We start from the raw sequence: 19,658 nt of genomic DNA, 5'->3' as shown, positions 1-19,658 counted from the left end.
AACCAATGTTATTGGACACTTACACATTTCAATTCTTACTAAATTCTCTTGAAGCATACAGACTGCATATGTTTGGCTTCCCAACAGACACTGAGCACTGTGAAGGTAGGAATTTTACCATATTCCTCTTCCTAGGTCCATCATCAAAACATAGCAGTTTTTCATACTAATAACTAAAAATGATGTTTGAAGTGTTTTACCACTTACAAAGGACTTTGATACAGAACTCAATAATGGGTGCTCAAAGAATGCTTGTTGAAAGCATTGTTTTTATTTCATGTAAATTTCCTTAGCCACAATGAAATATAAGTTGCATTGCCAAATATGAATGACTTCATTCACTATCTCAACAATCCAAAGTAAACTTGTATCAGGACTATTTCTTGTATGTATTAGGAAATAATATTTTTAAGTAACATACATATATAGTAAAGATAGCTACACAATATTCACTCACCTAGTCTTTTAAAAGCAATCATATATTACTGAATTCTTCCAACACCATATTTACAACTGATAAAAATAAATAACATACTGCTTTATGAGATTTCATGTTAAGCTTTTTATACTTGTGCTATTTCCTCAATTTGATTACAATCTAATGATAAATATGTTATAACCAGGGTTCCCAAAAGCACCTAACATGATACTATGTCCCCAGTAGCCACCTCAATAAATGTGTTGTGAATCCTCTTAAAGTAGTACTAGCAAAACTGCTATTAAACACTTCTAAGGCAGGCATTCAAATTCAGATCAATCCGAAATTTAACATACAGATTAGAAAATATGACTCCTCATGAACGGTTCGCATTTACAGACTAAATGCATCAAATATGCTAAAGAAGATAATCTCATTATTAGCTGATTTCATTTACCTGATCAAAAAGAAGCCTAAGTTGCCGTTCTGATTCACCAACCCACTTGCTCAGACAGTCGGCTCCTTTCCGCATAAAAAAAGCCACCTTTTTGTCTCCTTGACTGCACTCATTGGCTAATGCTCTGGCAACCAAGGTTTTACCTGTGCCGGGAGGGCCGTAAAACAAACAGCCCCTAGAGGAATAAAATTAATGAAAGTAAATTAATGTTATCACCACCACTAATAAACGATGTAAAAGGATACATCCCCCATATAATTTTGTTTTAATAACCGTTACAATTATTAGACACAAAAAAAGCTTTTTTAGTACATAGACAAAAGTTTCTCTTTACTGAGAGTCCTTGGATATGTTCTCAAAGCACCAAGCTTTGGTAGGCAAAAAAAAAAGTTAATTCAGAGTAGAGAGTAATTTGGCAAGATATGTCAAAATTGTAAATGTGTTTTCCCCATGACCCAGTGATTTCACATCTTAGAATATATCAGATACAAATAACTTTTTTAAATGTTATTTAAAAATTTTTAAATGGATGCTAAACAGAGCAATTTCTAATTGTGAAAAACTAAAACAATTTAAGTGATATGTATTACTAAGGGACAGATACACTGGTACATCTATATAATAAAACACTAGTATGATGTCAAAAATAATAACATGTACATGACTAATATGGAAGGTGTCCAGAATGTATTATAAAGTAAAACAGTTATGTAAGAGTATTGTTGAATAATCTCATTTATTTTAAATGTTTATATGTGCATAACATAGATAAAACATAAATCTAATATACACATAGATGTACAAAAGAGACCTGTAAAGATTGTTCATCCCCAAGGAGTAGAATTACTTTCTACTTATGACACTTTCTCCTTACAACTCTGTTTTAAGTTTTTCCCAAACAATACTAAAAGTAACAATTATTTTTAAAATTTAACTTAGATCATATAAAAAACAAATAAATTGCTATTATGATTTTAAAAAGCCACTGTAGGAACATTTAGCAGTTTAAATCTAAGTCTATAAATGTACATCTTCAGAGTATTTGATTCTACCCAACTTCCTTTAACATAATTTCTTAGCCTTTTCTTATATTTAACTAGCTAAACGCCTCATTCATGATCAAACACAATTAAACAATCATAAACAATAAATTATCAAGCTTACCATTTCAAAGATACCCCATCATTAAGTCAAAGAATCACGTTATTGAAATTGTGCTTCTGAAGACTAAATAATATAGAGCATCAAACTCAATGATATCAGGAAGCCAAAAAGGAAAATCTATTTGGGCAAACCCACTTGTATATTCTAGGCCTGCAAAAAGAATCTCATCTTGTGCCTGACCCTTAAATGCAGAACTACAAACTTCAAGAACATAGTACCACAGCCTTAAGGGCCCTAAAAAAATAAAATTTCTTTCCTAATTCTCATTGCTAGAACACATCAAATAAACACATGTGAAATATTTATACTTATAATCATTTACTAATTAAAATGTGATAAATTAACATTAATAACAATACTTACCTTGGAGGCTGAATTTTAAATTTTTCAAAAATTTCTGGGTATAATAGCGGGAATACTACCATCTCCTTTAGTGCATGAATATGATGGCTCAATCCACCAATGCTATCGAACCGTACCTTGGAAAGAAGGGGGAAAGTTTAACACAAAATAATTTTACCTGTTCATAGATGATTTTAAATATATGAGATAATTTTACAATTCAGAAATACACGCTTTGGTAGGAATTATTGAACATAAAGTTCAGAAAATTACACTTTTGAAATAACTGTAGAAAAATGAAGTTGGCAGTAAAATTTAAGTATACATTTCAGTCCAGCCAAATAAAGCTATCATTCTTTAATCTCCTAGTAACTAAGGACCAAGATTAATGTCCAATCTAACATTTTAATGGTTATCCATAGGACACATAATGTTGTATATACCCTCTAATAATTTAAATGCCTTTCAAAATATCATCTATTACATGCATTCTCAGCAAAGGCCGTATCTCCCTCCAAGGGGGCAAAATTTGATCCAGAAGTAGGGTTAAAAAAAAAATCTTTGCTATTACAATGGTTTGTGACCCTCCAAACCAAAACCTTAATCTTTTTTTATTAATTTAGTTTTAGAAAGAGGGGAAGGGAAGGACAAAGATAGGGAGAGAAACAGCAATGTGTGGTTGCCTCTCATGTTCCCCATACTGGGGATGGCCTGCCACCCTGCCCTGTTTGGGAATCAAACCAGCAACCCTTTGGTTCGCAGGCCCATGCTCAATCCACTGAGCTATACCAGCCAGGGCTCAAAATCTTAATCTTTAACAGTAATTTATCTAGATATAAATTTAATTTTTGTCCTACAGGACAACAACGAAAAACAGCTTGAGAATCACACTGCTCTATCACAAGGAGCAACAGAGATTTTATTCCTCCCATTCCTAATAGTTTAAATACCTAAAACAGTGTGTAAATTTAAAAACTGTATGAAGAAAGTACTTGAAAAAATTAGTGTCAAAATGTTAACAGTGATTGCCTCTGACCATTGGATTCTGGAAGGTTTCTTTCCCTTCTTTATTCTGTTATGATTCTTGAAAATGCTGTACAATGAATGTATCTATGAGAGACAGCATTTAAGTAATCTAGAAAAACAAACAGAGTCTAAATAATGAACATTTTTAAAGTAGCTGAATTTTCTTGCATATGATATCAAACCTTAAAGAAGTAAGTCACTGCCCTGGCCAGGTGGCTCAGTTGATTGGAGCATCATCCCATACACCAAAAGGTTGCAGTGTGGGCTCAATCCCTCATCAGGGCACATACCTAGGTTGCAGGTTAGATCCCTGGTTGGGCACATACAGGAGGCAACTGATTGATGCTTCTCTCTCACATCAATGTTTCCCTCTCCCTCTCTCTCTTTCCCTTCCTCTCTCTCTAAAGTCAATAAATACATCCTCAGATGAAGATTAAAAAAAAAGAAAAAAGAAATAAGTTACCCTGACTGGCAGACATGTCTGAAATTAACCAGATTCAAGAGAGTAAGGTGTTCGTAAACCAAATAAGCAAAGATCATTAAGTCCTCTGAGAATGAGACATGAGATTCTGAAACTTCCTTAGGTCCTCACTAATAAATATTTTCCCCTATGACTTCACATTAGAGGTAGATAACATTTCATTTTCAAATATATAAACAACTCTATTTGATAATTTCAGTCTCCCACATGAAAATCAGTTAAATTATATTGAATAGAAAAGTTTGTAGGACAAAGAAAAATAATCAAACACATTCTTGGTTATGCAATAACATTATTCCCAAGTATTCCTCCAAAAAAGATTCTACTAACAGTAGGATTCTACCATGTCCTCTAAGTCTTCTCTCTCTTTTAATGTCATATACTTTCCCGGGTGCTATTATCCATTTTCCGCAGTGACCTCAACTATCTTTATATGGGTGACCCATATCTAAATTTCTAGCCCAGACATTGCCAAAACTAAATAACCAATTTCCTACAAGTTACTTCAGTTTGTGATGTGCCACAGATATCTAAACACGTCTAAAACTAAATCATCTTCATACCTCAAATACATATTCCTTGTCTTATGTTCCCTACATCAGAGAGTGAAGCCATTATCCCGCCTAGTTGTTTAAGCCAGAAACCTGGGTGACACATTCAGCTTCTCTCCCTCACTCTCAAAAAGCAATTAATTCATCAAATTCTGTCACACTGAATTCTCTTCTGAATTCTGCCAAATCCATATGCTACTTCCACCCATTGTTACTCTACTTTCTAGCACAACCATTACTCCAGATTCCTAGATTACAACTGTGTCCAAACCAGTCTCCCTAATGCCAGCCTTGTTGCCCTCAAATTCATTAACTACATCATAGACAGAGTGATCTGTCTAAAATGCAAATCTAATCTTGAAACCTAAGCAGCTTCAATAATGCTCCACTGCTTTATCATGGGGTCAGCCTCATTTCCTAACCAGTTTTCACTTTATACTCCAGTAACACTACAATAGAAAAAAAAGGAAAAATTTGAGTGAACATCATATGAGACCAGAGTAGTCTAGGTTCAAAAATATATACATCAAAATACTAATAATAGAAATATCTAGATTTGCTACTTATATTGTATGTTGCTTTAGAAACAAGAAATGACCGTTTTTTAAAAAAGGACCTTCTAGAAAAACATGTACAAAACTTACTGATTTATCAATGTTCATTGGATCAACATCAGCCAAGCTTGCACCCACTTTGACACGTTCCCGAAGAATACCACTAGCTAAATCTTCTGTTCTTAAATTCATGGGCAAACATCTGAAATTCATAAAAATTCAAGTAGATAGAATTAAAAGTTTCACATTTTTAATGTCAAAATAAGTTTAAATCTTTGACACATTTTCACCTTTCTCCTTTTTATCATAAACCAGAAAATAACATCAAAAGTAGTTTAAAAAGTAGTATTTTTAAACTACTTTTTCTAAATTCTTTTCAATAGGGCAAAAATAAATTTATTCACTCATAAAGAAAACAAGGTCAAAAATCTATCTGTCCAAAAAGGCCAATCTATTTCAACTTAGAAAACTTAACCTACCTGATATTCCATATTATACAAGTATAAAATAAAATTATAGATCGCTTATAAGTACTATGACATATAGCATTAAATGAACTAAAGCTTTCTTGTAATACTTAAATTTATGTGAATATGCCTACTCAGTTTACATGACTGAAGAAATTTCTTTCCCTTTTATTCAAAGAAAACCAAGCCTAGATCACATTTTAAGAACTAAGTTTTATCTTTTGTGTAACTACCTTAAAGTAGATCTTTAGCTACCTAAAATCCTATACTATATTATTGAATTTTAATACCCCTAAGAAAATATAATCTACTCACTCTTTTTACCTTGGGTAAACATCAAAAAATGATAAACGGCTTTAAAAATATATAACTTCTCTTGGACTTCTGGCCAAGATAGAGGCGTAGGTATACACACCGCACCTCCTTGCACAACCAAAAGAAGGACAACAACAACGTAAAAACAAAAAACAACCAGAACTGACAGAAAATCAAACTATATGAAAGTCCGACAACCAAAGAGATAAGGAAGAAACATTCATCCAGACCGGTAGGAGGGGCGGAGAGGACTTGCAGCAAGGCAGCAGCTGGCAGACCCAGCAAGGGGGAGGAATGTGGAGCAGAGCAGGCAAGGCTGCAGCTGGTGGATGGGGTGACAGACCACGCAACCCCAGGGCTCCAGCTCGGGGGAAATAAAGCCTCAAACCACTGATTGAAAACACCTGTGGGGGTTGAGGCGCCAGTGGGAGAAACTCCCAGCCTTACAAGAGAGTTCGTCGGAGACCCCCCACAGGGGCCTAGAACATACACAAACCCACCCACTCGGGAAGCAGCACTGTGGGTAGCAGAGAGAGTGACTGAAAACTGGCAGAGAGTGGAGCGAGCGTCACTGCTCCCTCTCGGCCCCTCCCCCACGTACAGCGTCACAGCGCAGCCACAAGCGTTACCCCACCCTGGTGAACACCTAAGGCTCCGCCCCTTTACATAACAGGTGAGCCAAGACAAAAAAAATGGCCCAAATGAAAGAACAGATCAAAGCTCCAGAAAAAATACAACTAAGCAACGAAGAGATAGCCAACCTATCAGATGCACAGTTCAAAACACTGGTAATCAGAAAGCTCACAGAATTGGTTGAATTTGGTCGCAAATTAGATGAAAAAATGAAGGCTATGCTAAGAGAAACAAAGGAAAATGTACGGGGAACCAATAGTGATGGGAAGGAAACTGGAACTCAAATCAACGGTGTGGACCAGAAGGAAGAAATAGTCAACCAGAAAAAAATGAAGAAGAATTCAAAAAAATGAGGAGAGGCTTAGGAACCTCCAGGACATCTTGAAACGTTCCAACATCCGAATTATAGGGGTACCAGAAAGAGAAGAGGAAGAGCAAGAAATTGAAAACTTATTTGAAGAAATAATGAAGGAGAACTTCCCTACTCTGGCAAAGGAAATAGACTCCTAGGAAGTCCAGGAAGCTCAGAGAGTCCCAAAGAAGCTAGACCCAAGGAGGAACACACCAAGGCACATCATCATTAAATTACCCAAGATGAAAAATAAAGAGAGAATCTTAGAAGCAGCAAGAGAAAGGAGACAGTTACCTACAAAGGAGTTCCCATAAGACTGTCGCTGATTTCTCAAAAGGAACCTTACAGGCAAGAAGGGGCTGGAAAGAAGTATTCCAAGTCAGGAAAGCCAAGGACCTACATCCAAGATTACTGTATCCAGCAAAGCTTTCATTTAGAATGGAAGGGCAGATAAAGTGCTTCTCAGATAAGGTCAAGTTAAAGGAGTTCATCATCACCAAACTCTTATTATATGAAATGTTAAAGGGATTTATCTAAGAAAAAGAAGATAAAAAATATGAACAGTAAAAATCACAGCAAATTCAGTTATTAATAACCACACCTAAAACAAAAACAAAAGCAAACTAAGCCAACAACTAGAACAGGAACAGAACCACAGAAATGGAGATCACATGGAGGATTATCAACAGGGGAGTGGGAGGGGGAGAAAGGGAGGAAGGTACAGAAAAAAGTAGCATAAATGGTAGGTAGAAAATAGACAGGGGGAGGGTAAGAATAGTATAGGAAATATAGAAGCCAAAGAATTTATATGTATGACCCATGGACATGAACTATACGGGGAGAATGTTGGGGGGTGTGCAGGATGGAATGGAGTGAAGGGGGGAAATGGGACAACTGTAATAGCATAATCAATAAAATATTTTTTTAAATATATATATATATATATAGCTTCTATAATGAATGTAACTTTGATAACATTTGAGTGCTACCTTGTCTTAAAAATATATTTCCAAAGCAGATATCAGAATAGTTCAGATCAAACAGGCATCAAATTCTATCATTTAAACTTAGATTTTCCTCTTATATTTTCTTTCCACCATCTACATAAGGAATTCTCATCTGCATACAAGCTACACCACTCCACACTTGTTTCCAAGACCTGCTAAATAAAAACTTGGTATTTCTACAACAAACATATAACAGCAAATTATGGAAATGCTTTGCCAAGTGTAAGTTTTCAAAATGTAATCTATCTTTAGTAGTACGAGCTAGAAAATAAACTCAAATTTTAAAGAATTAATTATAACTGAAGGTTTTAATTACTTAATGGACAAAATACTGATTTTTCTCTCCCCCAGTGAAAACTTTTGAGGTTTTAGGGAGCCATGTGGTAATCAGTCACTTATCCTAGTTAGGCAAAGACCACCAGAGGCACTCATTCAACCAAAACTAAAACAAATTTTCCAATAAAAACCCAAGATAATTATCCTAAGATGATCCTGTTAGAAGCCAAATCTCACTCTGAGTGCTGCAGTCATTACACATATGTAAAATCAGCCTCACTAAATGAGTTTGGGGTAGTGGAGGGTATGGAGAAACAGACTGCCAGAGAGGGTTAGCCTCCTCCCCACGGCTCTTTGCCCTTTGCCTTCCACACACTATTTTACTGAATTTTACATAGTAAGTAACCCATGGTCAGATGTCTCCTCTAAGAATTGGTAAAAACCAAGTCAGTACATTACTCTAGTCTAAAATATGTGTTGAGTATCAGTGTTAGAAAAATGCTAGTATAGATAAAAATCCCATTCAAAATATAAAAACTGTTCTTTTTTTTCTACCAGGGAAATAACAATACAGATTTTACTAACCTATTTCTTGCTCTTGCCATGCTCTTTGATTTCCTTCTTTCAAAGCGTTCTTCATCAGAAGAAGTTGTGTCACTACTATGAATAGCATGCTTCTTTCTCCTATTTAAAGAGAGTAAAATCCTTAAAATCATCACAGCAGCAAATGGCTTTTAAAAACACATTGTAAGCATCGTATCCACAATTAGCTTAGTAGAATACATGCATTCATCCATTCATTCAGAAATAGTTATTACTAAGCTCCTTGCACTCATTCAGTATACATCTAATGAAGTATAAACAGAGTAAATTCCACAGAGAAAAAAAAACCAGGAGGAGAATAGGGAGCCTTCAATTTTTTAAAAAAGGTAGTTCAGGACAGCACATGTATCATGTAAATGACAATTATGCAAGTGTATTTATTATATCATATTTTATAATAGCAAAAGATTGAAAACACCCTTGTTCTCAATAAAGGACTGGTTTGAAAATTATGGTATATCTACAAAGGTAATATTATGCAACTGTACCATAAGTGTGAAATTTCACTATACTGAAAAGACAGTTAAAATGAGTCAAGTGAAAAAAACAAGGTGTAGGACAATGTACACAGTACATTTTACGTAAAAAGAAGGGGGTGACAATCAACACGTATACTTGCACATATATACATACATATATATAAACACATTCTCAAAGGATACACAAAGTAATAATGTTACTATGAGAAAATGAGAGGGTACTAGAACTAGAAAAAAGCTTTTCTTGTTCATTTAAAAAATTTTTTGACCTATGGGGAATATATTACCATTTCAGGAAACATAATTAGACAAAGTTTCAAAAACAAAAAGTCTCCTTTGTACCTACATGTAAAAGAAAGGGGGAAAAGTAGCAAAAACTAAGTGAACCAATGTTGCAAATGAAAGCGATGTGTGTCACTCAGATACAACTCCACTAAGAGACCAGAAGCCTATGTAGCTTTAGTAAACAATTGTTAAAATTAACTATTCCAGGCAAACTGAATAATAACTAATAACTGGATAATAACTAATAGTCACTAATTAAAGAAAGATGCTATTTACATATGGCCAATAGACATATTAAAAAATGCTCAACATCACCAATCATCAGAGAAATGCAAATTAAAACCACAATGAACTATCACCTCACACCTGTCAGAATGGCTATCATTAATAAATCAACAAACAAAAGCTGGCGAAGATGTAGAGAAAAGGGTACCCTCTGCCCTGTCGGTGGGAATGCAAATTGACAGCCACTATGAAAAGCCACATGGAGGTTCCTCAAAAAATTAAAAATGGCACTGCATTATGACCCAGCAATTCCACTTCTTAATATAAGAGTATATCTGAAGAAAACCAAAACACTAATTTGAAAAGATACATGCATTCCTGTGTTCATTACAGGGTTGTTTACAACAGCCAAGATATGGAAGCAATCCAAGTGTCCATCAACAGAAGAGTAGATAAAAAACATGTGTACATACATACAATGGAATATTACTTGGTGATAATAAAGAATGAAATCTGACCATTTGTGACAACATGGATGGACTTTACAGAGTATTATGCTAATGAAATAAGCCAGACCAAGAAAGACAGATACCATGTGATTTCACTTATATGTGGAATCTACAGAATAAAATAAACAAACAAAACAGAAACAGACTCAGAGATGCAGAGAACAAACTGGTGGTTGCCAAAGGTGAGGGGGATTGGGGGACTGGGTAAAAAAGGTGAGGGAATCAAAAAGTACAAATTGGTAGTCACACAACAGTCATGGGGATGTAAACTACAGCATAGGGAAAAGAGTCAGTAACATTGTAATAACTATGCATGGTGTCAGGTGGGTGGTTGAATTATCAGGAGGATCACTTGTAAATTATATAACTGTCTAACCACTATGCTGCACATAATATAAAACTAGTATCAAATAAAATCAAATGTCAACTGTAATAAAAAATAAAATTTTAAAAAAAGATTCTATTTAGTCCCTCACTGGCATTATCATTTACGCCATCAATACCTATATTGTAATTACAAGGCATCACATTATGAATTATTTAAAGTAATAATTCATAAAGTAAAGTAATAATAAGAGATGTAAATATTTCCTTCTTTCAAAAGCCAACAAAACATACCTGATATGGCTTCTTCTTGCTGGAGATCTGTGAATATCAAACAGTGTGTTTTCCCTCTTTTTTTGATGAGCAGGTACTTTAAAAAAAAGGATAATATAGAAATAACTAATAATAAAATGATAAGTTCATGTATTAAAGGGGTAGAAATTACTTCTGTTAACTTTCTGAAACTAGTTTTTTTTGTCTTCAAGTTGCAAATAATGTCTAGAAGCATAACAAAAATAAAAACTTTGTGGTACAAGTCTAAGTTACAAGTAACCATTCTAAAAATATGTTAAACTAAGTTTAGATACAACACCAAAAGCACAATCCGTTTTTCACAAATTGATAAATTGAGTTCTTCAAAATTATAAATTCTGCTCTTTGAAAGCCACAGAGAGAGAATAAAAAACCAAGTTGTATACTGAGAAAATATTCGTAAATCACCTATCTGATAAAGGACTGACATCTAGAATACATGAGGAACTCTCAAAACACAATAATAAGAAAATAAACAACTCAACTGAAAAAATGCGTAAGAGATATGAACAGACACTTCACCAGAGATAACACTGACAAACCATCACATAAAAAGATACACAACTTCGCTAGTCATTAGGAAATGTAAATTAAAACTACAATAAATATGTATTAAAAGCAATATTTAAAACTAAAAATACCAAGTATTGGCAAAAATATGGACCAACTAGAATTCTCACAGTATCTTACTGAGAATAAGCAGTACAATCTCTTTGGAAAACAGCTGGCAGTTTCTTAGAAAGTTAAATATATACCTAACCATAAAATCTAGCCATTCGACTCCTAGGTGATTATAAGAAAAATGAAAACGTGTCTAAATAAAGACTTGCAGATGAATGTTCATAACAACCCTATAATAGTCAACACTAGAAATGTCAACAATCCCAATGTCCATAAAACAAAAGAATGGATAAACAAATTGTGATATGTCCATAAAATGGAATGCTACTCAGCAATAAAAAGCACACCAGTATTTTCAACAATATGCATGAGTCTTAAAATAATTATGCTTTAAGAAAGAAGTCAGACAAAAAGAATATGTACTATTTACTGTGTATAATATTTGAGAAAATATAAACTCATCTATAGTGAAAGAAAGCAGATCAGATTTGTGGCTGCCTAAGGATGGGGAGGAGGGTAGTCATAAAAATGTTAGTAGACTATAAACAGGCAGGATAAAATTTTGGGGTCAATGAACATGTTCATTATCTTGACTATGGTGATAGTTTCACAGGGATATACGTAACGTATTTCAAACATGCCAGATTAAACATATTAAATATGTGTAATGGCAATGGACTATAATTCAGTTATACCGCAGTAAGATTTTTTTTAATCTAGAAGAGGGATTCACAGTCTTTTTTCTGTCCCAACACATGTCCCCCATTATTAACAGGACTTTCTGTGACAGTGACTCTTGATTAGAGAAGCATCCACATACTTGGGCAAGCTTCTAATGAAATTACTCTGATAGACCCCTTTCAGAGAATCAACCATTCTTTTAGAACATAGTTTGAATAAAAAGATCTAGACTCTTCCTTGATAACATTATGCTCAGTGAAAGAAGCTAAACACAAGTTGTATACTGAGAAATTTTTAAAATTTCTCACATACAAAAGGCAAACCTATAGAGACAGAAAGTACATTAGTAGTTGCCAAGGGCTGGGGCAGGGGATAACGGGGTGTGAAAATAATAAAATGTTCTGAAATTAGATAGTGGTGATGACTGCACACTCTTGTGAGTATACAAAAAAATCAATAAATTGCACATATTAAAAAGCAGCAAAAAACAGCAAAAGTGGTGAATTTCATGATATGTGAATTACATCTCATTTTTAAAAATCTGGAGGGAATCAATAGTGATGGAATTTCCCAAGACCTGGAAAAAGTCAATAAAATAGTACCTGTGAAATGTATTATTTGTTATTAGATTTAAACTTTTTCCTTTAAAAAAAAAAATCCTGGTTATTGGCCACGCTGCCTCCTTGTACCCCTTTTGTGACTAAATTATTCAACCACTGGGAATATAGATACTTTTCTAAAGAACTGCTATAAATGAAAGTGCTCAATAAACTATAAATACAAAAGTAACAGTATTTATTAAAAGGTCCTTTAAATAAAAATGTAATTCTACGTTGCAACTATGTACTTCAATTTTCTTTCCATTCTGTGTGTAAATAGAAGAATATATAGGAAAACATGTATGAAACCTACAAGAGATTTCATTCTTTCAAATTAAGCAATACTAATTTTTTAAAGAGATAAAGTAGAATAAGCTACTCAACTACAAAAAGAAAGAAATTCTTTAGTCTCCTACCTATTGGAGGTGCTTGGTATCGATCCACTGTTTTTCTTTGTCTCAAATTATATGGTCTATCATTTTCTTCTCCTTCTGCCTCTTCAACTTCTATATCTCCATCCTCCTCTTGAGACTCTAGTTTCACCCGTACAAAAGAAAAAAAGCACTGTTTTAACACACAGGATTAGTCTACTCCAGAACTGAATATTTACATTTTATCTTTCACTCTTTCTGCTCAAGTGACATTTAAAAGTATGAGCATATTACAATATAGCATAAATCAATATAATTAAAAATCAACTTAGATATAAAAGGAAATGCCTTTCCTACAAATAATCAATATAGTTCTCTGCTAAGTAAATCAGTTTGGTCATATTTGATCTCTTGATTTACTTATGATTCAGAATTTTACTACAGCAAAATTCATTCAATGCCCAATTAACCACTGAATTAGGTTAGTGTTCAAATATGACCTGGTAGTTCAAAAAGCAACCTTGTGGGCAGTATAACAGTTTGTTAGCCTGCTGACAACAGGTAAACATGGATTAGTTACATTTGGTAGGAAAATGCAGATAGGAATTGGGAGGAAGCATGAAGCAGATTTCCAGGATATTGATAACCATATAGTTTGCTTCTTAAACATTAGTGATTGCTTTATAATAATTCACCTAGATATACATGTAAAATAAATAAATTATAATATACATAAATCCTAAAAGTTTTTTTTTAAGTGGTTTAAAAAATTGTTTGGCTATAGCTGTGATGTGACATTTACTTACATTTTAAAATAACAGTCTAATAAAAACTTATAGGGTTAAGGTCCTCAACTGAAATATACTTTATGATTAACTTTTTAACCATACGAACTATCAATATAACACAATCATATTAAGGCACAGGAAAAATTTTTTAATAGCCACTAATGCTGAGTGAAATAGGAGACTAAAAATGTGAAGGACTTTACATTTTACGTGTGACATCTGAAAGGTTATTTAAGTTTAAAAAATTTTTATTATTACTAAACCTTCAAAAAATACTTTTTAAAAAAATGCCTGCATAACAACACACTGTTTACTATGGGAAGAAATTCTGTACAAGTCAAATCTACTTTGGAAACTCCACAAAGGTGTTCAGTTAATGAAAACGCAAAAATCACACTATAAATCTGTCTCGCCTATACTGATTTTCTCCAAAGGAAGCAATATAGAGGTGCTAGCTATAGTAACAACATTTGTCCAATAAAGTACCTTCATTAGTCATATCAGCTCTTCATAATTTATTAATATATTAATTACAGAATATGAGATATAAAGCTTTTCTTCTCCATCTAAGCTACACAAATCATGGGAACTAGTAATGTTTCTTGGTAAAATACAAGTACCCTGCATTTACAACATACCAAATCTTCTAAAAATTCATTTCAATAAAGAAGATTAGCTCCTGCCCTGGCTGGTGTGGCTCAGGTGGTTAGAGTGCTATCCCAAAAGGTCACAGGTTCAATTCCCAGTCAGGGCACATGCCTGAATTGTGGACCAGGTCCCTAATAGAGTGCAGGCAAGAGGCAACCAATTGACATTTCTCTCTCACATCGATGTTTCCCTCTCTCCCTTCCCCTCTCTCTAAAAATCAATAAACATATCAGAGGAGAGGGTGTGGGAGGGGGAGGGGAATTAGAAAATTAACACCTACAGAATTAAATCCTATAGATGTACTGGTCATTCATTTATAATCCTTGCAGCAAACATACTTACACCATGTTCCCAGCTCCAACCCTACAAATTCAGGGTTCTTCAGTTCAGAACCCAGACGTGCCTTAGAAAATAATAATAGAACACCCTCCACTAGTACTACCAGTCCCTCTTTCTCTAGACTTCGCCATTTACTCCTCAGCTCATAACTAAACTTGGAACTCAAATAATCAGAGATTTAGAGGCTATGGATAGAATGTAATTTTGGATAGAGGCTTCTGATTAGTAGGTACCTAAATACAAAACAGGTCTCACATAACAAGCAAATCAGTTGACTTCAATGCCAGACTAGGTTGCTTAAGGACTACCAATAGCTACTAACAAGGTACATTATATAACAATATATAGTGTATAGTAAAGGTTTTATTCCCATGCAGAAAATGAAAATTCAGAATGTCAGTTGAATAAAAATTGTTCTAAATTATACAAAATGTAGACCTCTACAGCCAAAAATCTCCTACTCAGCAATATTACACATACATTATTTGTACATATTTTTCTTTCCTTCCAGCTGAATTTTCTAGTATTTATTTCATGAAGTGTTTTACAAACCTTCTTCTTCACCTTCAGTAGAGACTTCATGATGATTTTGTATCCCGTAACTATTTCTTCTCAGTGACTTTCTTCGCCTTTTCACTCTTGAATACATATCCATATTTTCCTTTTAAAGAAAGAAATCTGTCAAATATTAACATAGAATTTATTTCTGGCTATAAATATTATAATCCAATGGGACATGCCCATTCAATAAAATTTACTGACCATCTATTTGCAAGGCACAGGTTCATGAAAATGAAGCTTCCTGACTCAATAAATATAAGAGACAAGAGAATAAATAAATAAAACTTAATAAAATACTTGAAAATTATAAACTATAATGCCATGGGATACTTTCTCCGTCAAGCGAATCACAGTCTAGTAGGATGGAATAAATCACAGTAACTATAAAACAAAGTAAAACAAGTTAAATGACATAAAGAAAGGTACTAAGTAGAATTCAAAGAGATAGACTCCTCTTGAGAAGGGCAGGGAAGAGAGGCACCATTTGATATGAGCCTTGAAACAAGGTAGGATTGCATCCCCCTAACTGGAAGTATTAAGAGCAGTAAAAGATAGAAGAACAAGAATGACTTGTTTACATTTGGGCAATGGTGTATGAGAAGATAAAGTTGAAATCAGATTATGAAGGCCAAAATAGTTTTAATCAATTCAGTACACAATAAAAAAAATTAAAGAATTATATCAAAAAACTACAGAATCAGAGCTATACTTTCAGATGACTCCTCTGGCAAAAGTATAGAAAGGATCTTTAGCATTAGGTTGTAGCAGGCAAGGTATGGATAAAAAAACAAGAAAGCAATAAAATCCTACACTAAAAACGAAGAGGGAACAATTCTGTTAATCTAAGGAAATCCAAATGCTGTTCACTCTCTCCCTTTTTTTCCTCAATAAAAATTAAAAATTGCAAAGGTTGCTGAAGTTAGTATACTCACAAATTCTGTATCTGTCCACATTCGAAGTCGTTCCACTTCTCCTGAACGACGATTCCGTCTGATGTTAATGTTGTCCATTTCTTGCAATACAGCTTCAGCAGTACTATAATCACAAAATAAAACTAGGGTTTAGACAGTTGTTGAACTGTGTCATCCACATGAAAGAGATCTTCACCAAAGCACAGTTAAATCATCTATGATATTAACTGTACATAACACCCCTTTCTGAATTGGCATCCATCAGATAATGCTCCCCCCAAAAATGGAACCAAAACATCTTCTACCTTAATATATTTGTTAAAGTAAAACTTACAAAATAGGAAATTTTTGTTTATAAGGCTCCAAATATTTAAATCCATAATACCACTACAATTTACTACCAGATCCAAGGCACTAAAAAGAATAACTAATTTGTTTTATTTCAAGATGGTGTTAAGAATAATATAGGATAAAGAATTTGTAAAATGTTTAAAACCAGTAAGATAATAGAACAGGTATTTTTACAAATTAGAGAATACTGACATCCATGAAATATATGCTGACATTAATTAGCACATTTTATTTTTTAAAGACTTACTATTTTTCCAGACACTGATCTAAGCATTTAACAAATATACATCTGAAACTAATACAAAAGAATACTGAATATAAACTGTAATAGAAAAATGTTTAAAAAAATAGAAAAAAGTAAAAATAATAACTAATACCCAAATTTGACAATACCACTATAGAATATAATTTCCTCTCTATCCAATAGGCATTATACTGACCTCCCTTGTCCAGGCCTTTGCAAGGATTAAGTAGGATAATTTATTATCTGAGAGTAACGCTTCATTGCATATAGATGTAAGCAATTAGCTAGACTGGCTCACTAGCTACATCCTATATGCCCCATCTCAAAAAGACCTTCAATTCAAAATCTTGACTGAGCAAAACTACCAATCAATAATGAGAACTTCATGTTGTTTGAAAAGATTTACAAATACAAATATTAAATGAGAAAATATTAAATGACTATAGTGAAGATAGAATAAAATTACTTTCTATAGTATCTATGCACAAGAGTTAAAAAGGATGAGAGAAATTTAGCTATTATCATATTTTGTGGACTATCAGATGCACTGCCCCCAAAATTTGGGAGGAAAATGGGGGTGCATCTTATAGTCCAAACGTAGCTTACCTGGCTCGTTGGCGGGGGGGTGGGGGGGGCAGTGGAGCAGGGATTTTTTTCCTATTTTCCTCCTCTAAAACCTAGGTGTGTCTTATAGTCTGGTGCATCTTATAGTCCGAAAAATACGGTATATAAATTGTATTAAATATAGTAAATTGACTAGGAATTCACAATCACTGCTAACCACTGTTAATTCAAATTAAGTTATAAAATAATGGCTTAAAAATCAAATGATTAAATGAACTGCTTACTGCATAAGCATTCATACCTATTTACTAGTTGATCAAATAACAAACTCTGGTTCACGCTTTCAAATCTGTTTTTCCTGGAACGACAACTTTTTCTGACTTCCATGTCACCATTTATACATGAAAGGTCTCCATCTCCCTTCTTTTCCCCTCGAAGGGGATGACTTCGAAGGGCTACAAGAAGAGAGATTTTCATTTCAAAGTACAGAATATAAGAAACAAGAAAAAATTACTTTTAAAAGACTATAAAAAGTTTAATATAACCTCTTAAATGGCTTTATCATCCAATAATCTAAAATTTCTACAAATGTTTACAATCCGTCATAATTTAATATTCCTTGTACTAATTTCTCAACATTTAACAATTACATATGTATTTACTATAACTGAAATCCAGTCATTTCCAACTGTATGCTGAGCATACTAGTAAATCAATTTTACCCCACTTTAAAGCTTTAAATGTAACAACAGTATAAGAATTTTAATACTAACCAGTTTCATAACAGAATACTCACATAAGCTACTATGTCCATTTGGTAATGTAGCTCCAGGCTGAGAAGTTAACCTAGAACATAATTATATTTAATATATAAACACATCGACATTGTCTTAAAGAAGCAAAAAATGCAATACTGGTGGAATCATTTTAATCTTTAAAATGTCAGTAATATAGCATTACCTTTTTTTAAGAAAAAAGACTTTTTTCACTATAATATTGATAATATACCACTTAATAAAATATACTGAGTCATTTCATTACTTTAAGAACAGCTTTAATAAAAGAACTTACTGTCTCTTCAATTCTAAGTTAAAATCCAATAAAAAGGCTTAAGCCTAACATGTACCATAAATTAACTGAGACCATTAGTAGCAACTGTCACAGACCTTTATTATAGATTTGGTTGACAAAATAAAATTGAAATAATGACAAATTTATTCAAACAATATTTTGTTAGGAGAAAAAATTACTTGAACACCAATGCCATTTAATAATTTCTTCACATATTTTATTACACATTCTAAACTGATAATAAAAACTTAGCTAATTTCCCAAAAACAGTCATTGTGCAATTCTGCCTTTTGGGTGGAAGAGGAAAATTGTTAAAGAGATACTTAAATGGTCACCAAAACATGAAGACTTAAGAAAAAAGTCACCATACGCCTTACTATAATTAGGAAGTTCAAAAACTAAATTGTTGCCCTGGCTGGTGTGGCTCAGTGGATTGAGCATCGGCCTGCAAACCAAAAGGGTTCTGGTTCAATTCCCAGTCGGGGGCCCCTGGGGTCCCCACTTGGGAGCTTGTGAGAGGCAACCAGCAGATGTCTCTCTCCACACATTGATGTTTCTCTCCCTCTCTTTCTTCCTCCCTTTCCCTCTCTCTAAATGTAAATAAATAAAATCTTTTAAAAAGAAAACTAAATTGTTATATAATAAAACAGCTGTGCATATAAAATTATTAAAGCATCTCTGAAAAATCCAACAATTATTATTTTCAAATATAAAAAAACAAGGGAAGACATTCAGAAAATAGTAAATATATACAATTGTCTTCTATGTGATTAGCATAAATTATTAAAAATTTTTTATTGATTGATTTTAGAGAGAGAAGAAGGGTGGGAGAGAGAGAGGGGCACACATTGACTATTCCACCCATCCGTGCACTCGCTGTTCCTCCCCACAGATGCTCTAACTGGGGATCAAACCGACAACCTTGGTATATCGGGACAACACTCCAATCAACTGCACAACCCAGACGGGGCTGTATAAATTTTTTTAGCTGAAAGATTCTAATGTTCCTGGTTATTCTGGCACTCTTCGTGTTAAATCATAAACATTAATGTTGTAACTATTCATTATAAATATCCCTGCCTAATAAAGGTCACAGCTAGGATGATAAAAAGATACGAACAAAAACTCA

At 33.6% G+C, this 19,658-nt stretch overlaps 1 protein-coding gene across 4 annotated transcripts in view; it reads right to left on the bottom strand.

Annotated features, from left to right (window-relative positions):
- ATAD2B (ATPase family AAA domain containing 2B) overlaps positions 1-19,658 on the bottom strand; it is a 125,933-nt gene that overhangs the window by 84,505 nt on the left and 21,770 nt on the right. For all 4 annotated transcript variants that reach the window (XR_008426992.1, XM_053925560.1, XM_053925558.2 and 1 more), the window contains exons 3-12: positions 18,255-18,304; positions 17,760-17,913; positions 16,321-16,423; positions 15,380-15,488; positions 13,098-13,214; positions 10,763-10,838; positions 8,629-8,727; positions 5,084-5,195; positions 2,403-2,518; positions 876-1,050 (exon numbers count right to left, since the gene is read on the bottom strand). Coding sequence is in view for 3 of the 4 variants with exons in the window: in XM_053925560.1 (XP_053781535.1) it covers positions 876-1,050; positions 2,403-2,518; positions 5,084-5,195; positions 8,629-8,727; positions 10,763-10,838; positions 13,098-13,214; positions 15,380-15,488; positions 16,321-16,423; positions 17,760-17,913; positions 18,255-18,304 (1,111 nt within the window). In the remaining variant the exon portion in view is untranslated. The remainder of the gene's footprint in view (positions 1-875; positions 1,051-2,402; positions 2,519-5,083; positions 5,196-8,628; positions 8,728-10,762; positions 10,839-13,097; positions 13,215-15,379; positions 15,489-16,320; positions 16,424-17,759; positions 17,914-18,254; positions 18,305-19,658) is intronic.

The sequence above is a fragment of the Desmodus rotundus genome, chromosome 5 (assembly GCF_022682495.2).
Source record: "Desmodus rotundus isolate HL8 chromosome 5, HLdesRot8A.1, whole genome shotgun sequence".
Taxonomy (NCBI): domain Eukaryota; kingdom Metazoa; phylum Chordata; class Mammalia; order Chiroptera; family Phyllostomidae; genus Desmodus; species Desmodus rotundus.
The sequence above is the reverse complement of the archived record's forward strand: the minus strand, read 5'-3'. Positions and strand labels throughout refer to the sequence as shown.